General features: G+C 61.4%; 1 protein-coding gene across 1 annotated transcript in view; it reads right to left on the bottom strand.

The window, feature by feature from the left end:
* Positions 1 to 4,425: 4,425 nt before the first annotated feature.
* Positions 4,426 to 7,683, bottom strand: part of LOC103196769 (ly6/PLAUR domain-containing protein 2-like) — a 7,457-nt gene continuing 4,199 nt past the window's right edge. Inside the window, exon 3 of the mRNA XM_007940558.1 lies at positions 4,426 to 4,634. Coding sequence (XP_007938749.1) covers positions 4,426 to 4,634 — 209 coding nt within the window. The remainder of the gene's footprint in view (positions 4,635 to 7,683) is intronic.

The raw sequence follows: 7,683 nt of genomic DNA, 5'->3' as shown, positions 1-7,683 counted from the left end.
GCCCAGTGAGGCCCAGAGAGGGCCAAAGGGGCACTGGGACAGGGGTGCTGCACGCCCTCCCCTTCCTCAGCCCTGCCCGATCCCTGAATGTCGCTGGCCAGGAAGCTACCACCCGAGGGACAAGCCCAGTCAGGTGTCTGGGCCAGAGGTGGCCCTGCTGAGGGGCCTCCCCACCCTTCCTTCCAGTCCCTTCCCCGTCTTGGATTTCTGAAGTTGGGGAGGGACGGGGATCAAGGCCAGGACCCCTGGTGGTGCAGTGGGGGTTGGCCCCTGGAACGATCCCAAGAGGTGGGGTGTGCGCAGCCCAGAGCGGGTAGCTGGCTCCGGTCCCTCTGAGAGCCCTGGGCTGAGGGTGGGGGCCGAGGTGGGCAAGGCAGGTGGCCTGGGGGGGACAGAGGGTGCTTCTGCAGCCAGGCTGCCATTGGGGCAGGCCTGGCTGGTGTTTCTGCCTCAAGCCTCCTCATTCATTCATTCATTCATTTGTTCAACATTGCCGCCCACATGCTGGGGAGAAAGAGAAAGAGGAGAGCCATGTCCAGCCCTCAGGGCCACAGACCAGCGGGGCGGTGAGGAGAGGGACGCAGTCACCCTCACTGTGCAGCCCAGGTTCTGGCCCCTGGGGCTCAGGACGGGGCGGGCAGGGCCTGGCCCGGAGAGGGGTTCAGAACCTGGAAGCCCCTGGCCGTTCTCTGGGCCAGCTGTTTCCTGCGATGTCTGCATCTTGTTGCAGCTGCTTTGGGTGTGGGGACGGCCCCGGGGGAGGGAAGGGGCCCTGAGCTGGCGCTGCCAGGAAGCTCATCCTCGCAGCACAGTGGCTTAGGGATCAGGCCTGTGTCATCCCTGCCCAGACAGTTACATAGGGAGCAGGGAACGTGGGTGGATCCTGGGAGCCCGAGATGCCGGGTGCAGAGCAGTGAGCCCCTGAGGACCCCAGAGCTGGCCAGCAATGAGAGGCAGCCCTGACCCCAGGCCACTGCACTGCTCACTCCAGGATGTCCTCCGTGCCCAGCTCAGCAGACACCCCCGCTCTGCCTCGGTTTCTCTCCCTCAGGCGTTTCAAGGGTAACATGTCCCAACCTGAACCCGGTCAGGCGGGGCCCACTGGCACGCCACCCAAACCGCCCCTCCTCTATTGAAATAGGAGCAGAGGGGACAAGGGGACCTCCTGGGCCCCACCCCTACCCCACACGCAAATCCTCCCCAGGCCTGGGGCCCATCTTTGCCCACCTCCACCTTCAGTCAGGCCCTGCCTTCTCCAGGCTGGGGTTTTGGGGGCTGTCTTCTGCCCTCCCTTCCCTCCCCCTCCCTCCCCACTCAGAATGTGGCATCAGGCCACTCCTCTGCTCACAACCTCAGGCTCCTAGGGTGGAGCCCACCTCCCGCTTGGCCCTGGAGCCTACTTGGAGGCCACATCTATGCCCACACCCTACACCCTATGCCCCACCTCCTGGGGCCATGTTCCCTCCGTTCCCACTAAGCCCTCTGAGGCTCCCTGCCTCTCGTCCGCTGCACCTGTCGGCACCTCTGCCAAAGACGTTGGTGCCACGTGAGATTAGAGAGGTGGCTGCTGGGAAATCCAGGTACGTTAAGGATCGTGTGGAAGTAAGAGGCTGGGGGCTCTCCCTTTGGGGCTGGAGCTCACAGGGGTCAGGGTCTGTGGGCCAGGTGGCTGTGGGAACATCCCTGGGACCCATCTCACTGCTGGGTGGCCAGGGTAGGTGGGGAGGGACATGAAGGCTCCAGGGGCTGGAAAGCCCTTTTCTTCTGGCTTTTGGGTCCCAAGGAAGCAGCAGGGGAAGGCCTCTGGGCCTGGCCAGGACCCTGGGAGGGGCAGGCCTGGTGAGCGCAGGGACCTGGGGACAGGGCACAGAGCCCCTGGAGACTTGGAGGCCTCTTGGCACCCAGGGAGAGACTGGGATGGGATGTGACCAGCTAGAGGCCTTCCAGCCTCCAGCACCATCACTGTTTCAACTGGGAACCCAGAGCTGTTTGGGACGTGGGTACAATGCAGAGCTGAGACTAAGGCCATGCAGGATGGGGCGTACAGGTGAGGACCCGAGGCTCAGAGCATGACCCCCACCTCTGCCCTCGCCAGTTCACTCTGGCCCAGTGAGGACCCGAAAGGGACACCTGCTTACTGAGTAACAGCCAGTAAGGTCCGCTGTGGAGCCGTCCTGACACATGGCACCCGTGTGCGGTCAGAGGGACCTGTGCCCCTCAGGGTCTTCAGTGGCTGGGGGTTTTGGCAACACATCACCAGTCCTTTATTCTGAGATGCCTCTGGGCGGGCTCCCACCTCCAACCCTCCGTCCGGTAAAGTGTTTGCATCTCCCGGAGGCCATGACATAACAAGGAACATGCTTTTCTTGTGCACTTGCATGTGTGTCATGGAAAGTGCTCCATGCCCACTCCGAGGCACAGAGCCTCCCCGCCCAAGGGCCCAGTTGACCACAGATGAGAGGAACAGGCCCAGAGCTGGCCTGGTGCCTGAGAGCAGCGGGCAGAGTGGAAAGCCGCAGCTCTCTTCTTCTTTCTTCTTCACCATCAATGGAGGAAAGGTTGGAGTTGTCAGAGATTTCACACTGCTTGGATCCACAATCGACACCATGGAAGCAGCAGTCAGGATGTCAGATGACCCACCGCACTGGGCACATCTGCTCAAAAGCCTTGCAGGTACTGAGGAGCAAAGAGGTCTCTGCGAAGACTGAGGTGGGCCTAACCCAGGCATGGTAGTTTCAATCACCTCATATGCACGCGACAGCTGGACAATGAATAATGAAGACCTGAGTAGTAGCTGGGCACCATCTAGTTCTTCTGGTCTCATAGTCATATAGGTTGATGATCACATGGTGTACCAGTCCGGAGCTCTGGTAGCATAGTGCCTAAGGCACTTGCCTGCTAACCAGACGGCTGGCGGTTCAAACCCACCAGCCACTCCTCGGAAGGAAGGTTGGGCAATCCTACTTCCGTAGTGATACTGCCTCGGAAACCCAAGGAGGGGTTGCTATGAGTCGGGGCCGACTCGACGGCAAACAACAGCAACAACAACAACAACAAGAAGAGTTGATGCTTTTGGGTTGCGGTGCTGGTGAAGAATGCTGAAAGTCCCACGGACCGCTAGAAGAACTAACAGATCTGTCCTGGAAGTGCAGCCGGAATGCTCCTTGGAAGCGAGAATGGCCAGACTTGGTCTCACCTACGTTGGTCATGTTGTCAGAAGGCACCCTTCCCTGGAGAAGGATCTTAAGCTTGGTAAAGTGGAGGGTCAGTGAAGAAGGGGAAGGCCCTCAAGGAGATGGATTGGCATGGTGGCTGCAGCGATGGGCTCAGGTACAGCAAGGATTGTGAGGCTGGCCCAGGACCGGCAGTGTTTCATTCCGTCGTACACAGGTTGCTATGCGTCAGAGCCGACTCAATTGCACCCAACAACAGCAACTCGGAGGGTGAGCATGTGTATAGGGGGGCGGGGAGTGGGCAAGGGGACTGCAGGCAGAGGTGGGAAGTCCTCTCTAAGTGCCAGCCTCCCAGTGCCCCTCCCAAAAGGCCAGAGTCCCAAGGAGATCCTGGCCCTGCCCCTCTCAGCAGCAGCTAAGGAATATTTAAAGGGACTGGCTTCACCAGGGTCAGGCTGGGGCTGGCAGCAGCAGGGGGGCCTCCAGAGCCCCATCCGCCATCACTGGGCGGGAGCACTGGATAAAGGGCAGGTTCCAGCCTGGCTGTCCTCGGGGTCTCCCGGTCCCCTGGTGGTTTTGTGATACATGAATGTGAAGCAGGGGGGAGAGTGGGAGTGAATGTGAGGAGTGGACAGATGGATGGGTGTATGGAGGGGGTTGGATGGGTGGGTGGTGGATGGATGGATGGAGGGAGGGATGGGTGGACAGATGGATGGAAGGACAGACAGATGAATGGTGGTTGGATGGGTGGGTGGAGGATCATGGATTCGAAGCTTGAGGCATCTGTGACCTGGGGGTCCGGGAACCCTATGCACAGACCCCTGAGCCACGTCTTCCCTGCAGGCAGCTCTGGCATAGGAAGGGGCAATGAAGCTCCCACCAAGCAGGGCCCAAGGGTGGGGAAGGGTGCCAGCAGGAGCCCCGGCCTGACCTCCTGGGGACACTCACAGCCACTGAAGTAGGGATGGAAGTGGCTGGGAAGTGGGGGAGGCTCTTCTGACTCCCAGGTGGCCAGGGGCCCAGGGAAGCCTGAGGGCCTCCTAGGGGTGCAGGGAAGGAGGATGCTGCTCTCTGGGTGCAGCCCAGGCCAGGGGTGCCCTGAGCCTGAGTTAGTAAGGAGGGGCTGGGGGAGGGGCCTGGGGGAAGCAGGGTGGGGTGACTGGTGAGAGGGGACCTTCCCATCAGGGTCGGAGGGTTGCCAGGAGCTGCTCAGCTGGTAGCAGAATAGACCAGGTGGGCTGGGTGGGCGGGCTCACCAGGCCGCCCGCAGCAGTGCCCACAGCAGGCTGGCCGTGCCCACCCACAGGGCCCCTCTGCTGCCCCGCAGACCCGCCGCGGCGCTGCGGTTGCACTGGCTGCCTTGGCAGCAGGAGACAGAGAGGGCGCGGCCGTCCGAGGACACAGTGCTGTTCGGGCACGTCGGGGAGCAGGACTTCATGACCAGCATGCCACCGGGGTTGGCTGTGGAGAGAGGGTGGGGTCCATAGGTGCCAGGCTCTTCCACAAGACCCACTGACCCCTGTCGACCTCCCGCGGCGCCCCACCGACCCAGCCTTAGGGGCCACAGCCTGGGACCCGTCAGCACCATGTCTCAGCTCACTTCAGGGGCTCCTGGGTGGGTGGGTGGGCATCCTTCTGCCCCTCAGACCGACCTCCATGGCGTCTGGGGGCAGAGTGGCTCCACCCTGTCCCTTCCCGTCCTCTCTGTCACCCCATCTCTGCCCTGCAGATCCCTCTGCCCTTCCCCTCTCCTGGGCGGACGTGTCCAAGCATGGCTGCCCTCCTCTCTGTCCCTTTGTCCCTTTTGAGGACTCAGACACCTCAGGAAATGGCGGGTCGGGGTCACAAAAACACCCCAGCTGCTCAGCTGCTTTAGACTTCACATCCCACGAGAGAGACAGAACGTGTCAGAAGGAGGCTGTTGGGGGGCTGGCGCTGCCCCCCAGGGAGGCTGTTGGGGGCTGGTGGTGTCCCCCAGGGAGGCAGGCCCTTGTCTGGGCCAACGTGGGAAGGGACTGACTGGGATCCTGGTGGCCTGGGTCACAGTGTCTCACGCAGCTCTGCCCCATCCAGGGGCGATGACAGAGTCATCAGTTAGTCTGATGTGAGGGTTCAGATGAGCAGTGTCATGCCTCCAGTTCACAAGCCATCCACAAGGCCCTTGCAACCATGACCTTGGCTGAGACCCAGATGCCATGGCACGGGGCGGGGAGGCTATCTTGAGGTGCCTGGTTTCTCTGTGCCTCAGTTTCTTCATCAGGGGTGGGGCAGTGGGAGCGGGCCAAGCGCAGCCTTGGGAGGCAGACCCCGTTCCCAGCGCATGGCATAGGCCTCCCTGGGAGAGGGGGTAGCCCCGAGTCGGGGGACAGTGGGGGACCTCTGCACCAAGAGGACCCATAGGGCTGCCCAGTGAGGTTGCCTGAGACCCGGTGGTGCCATCTGGAAAATGGGAATGACACAGAAGCAGCCCCTAGGGTGGCTTTGGGTCAAATGAGTGAGTTTGTGAAAAGTGTGGGAACAGTGTCCAGTACACAGTGTCATCTTGAGTGGTGGGTGTTTCTGGATGGTGTGAACAGCCAACTGTTTGTGGTGCAGTGAGTTACTCAATATGGCCCTACAGCCTTTGTGACTCCCCAACAGTGACTGGGTGAGACTATGCAAATAGGGCACATGGAACCCCGACAAGAGGACTGGCTAGTTTTGCACTAGGCTTAAAAGGGCACCAATCCCAGAGCAGAGGGGGGACCTTACTACCACCCAGAAGAGATTGGACTCGAGTGTGTCCTATGGGCCTGGAGTCCTCGTGCTGAGAACCTCCTAGACCCAGGAGCTGTAACACAGAAGACAGCAAGGGATGGTGGTGTAGCAGCAGCAGAAGTGATGGTGGCGGGAGGGCAGGAAGCGGGAGCCTGGGGCGAGGGCCCGGGGTGGGCTTGCCAACCTGCAGAGCTAAGGGCTGGAACACTCGCCTTATTGGGTCTCCAGCAGGGCCCAGCGGGAGAGGGGGAGAAAGGCGGCCCTGACCAAGAACTGGCCCCAGGGTTGTCCTGTTACTTCTCTAATAAGCCCCGTAGCTGTGGGTATGGTCTGTGGATTCTTAGTGACCACTGCCATGAGTTATTGAACCAGCAGAGTAAAGGACCAGGGGAGGCTGGTAAAAGGGCTGGAGGGTGGAGGCATGTCTGCCCTCCCCAGCACAGGAACCAGCCTCAGGCTGATGCTGATGGTGAGCCTGTCTCCCCATCATGAAGACAGAGGAGGTCAGACGCCACGCCATTTTTACAGTGTTCAACCACTAACTAGAAGGGTGGTGGTTCGAACCCACTCAGAGGTGTCATGGCAAAAGGCCTGGCCATCGACTCCTGAAAAGACCACAGCCGTGAGAAGCTTGCGGGCGCCGTGAGTCGGAAGTGACTCCACGGCAACGGGTTTGGCTTTGGTTGACAATTAGAAGGGGTGTTTGGTTGCACCTCCAGGGGCGCTCCATTGGGTGCCCAAAGAGGCCTGCATTGGCCAGGGACACGGCTCAGGTCCCCATAATGCCAAGCTGTTCACGGCCGAGCTGGAAGGCCAGTGCCTGAGCATCTTCCCTCCACTCAGGAAGCCACTGTGGACACCCCCTCCTCGTCCCGTGTGGAGGCAGAGCCAGGCGTTTGCCCCCAGGCAACAGCCTTCCTTGAAATCTTGCCCCGGAAACAAGTTCTCTTATTCAATGCAATGATGGACAAACGGCGCCCTCAGCTGTGTAAATCAGCTTTGTCTTTATGGTGGAACAAGGAGACACGGGGCCGGCCCCACCTGTCCAGCCCCTGGTGACACCCCCTGCCGGAGTCTTTGGAGAGAGGTGCTGGTGGACACAGGGGTGGGGCAGTGGGGGCGGGCCAAGCGCAGCCTTGGGAGGCAGACCCCGTTCCCAGCGCACGGCATAGGCCTCCCTGGGAGAGGGGGTGGCCCCGAGTCGGGGGACAGTGGGGGACCTCTGCACCAAGAGGACCCATAGGGCTGCCCAGTGAGGTTGCCTGAGGCCCGGTGGTGCCTGCTGGTTGTGCTCGGAGCCCCCGCACCCTGGGAGGCGGCCACTCACTGTCACAGAAGCTGTCATTTACCGAGGGACCTGCTGGGCCCTTGCCAGACGGGACTTCTCATTCTTGGAGGTGCACCTCCATACTGGGGACACAGAGGCTCAGAGAGGTGGTGGGGCTACCCACTCTTCTGCCAATCACACAGCACGTCCCCCTCACAGCAGAAGGCCCAGGGTCCCCACCTCCTTTCAGGGTGCCCTCTCCCTGCCCAGCCCTCTCCGATGACTGACTTGCCCTCTGTGGCCCGGGTCAGGCTTCCTTCTGGGGGGCCACGGTGTGGGCCACCCCTCTGCAGCACCCTCCCACCCTCTGCCCTGCTTAGCCCCCTCCATAATGGGGTGCCCACCCCTGTGGCTCCTCCTGTGCCGTGTCTGCCCAGCCTGGGCCACTGGTACCCCTGTCACTGCCCCAGCCCACTACACCGGGCT

This window comes from Orycteropus afer, unplaced genomic scaffold, assembly GCF_000298275.1.
Source record: "Orycteropus afer afer isolate SDZICR_OR568_19922 unplaced genomic scaffold, OryAfe1.0 scaffold00069, whole genome shotgun sequence".
NCBI lineage: Eukaryota > Metazoa > Chordata > Mammalia > Tubulidentata > Orycteropodidae > Orycteropus > Orycteropus afer.
Note: the sequence above shows the minus strand (reverse complement) of the source record. Positions and strands in the feature narration are given on the sequence as shown.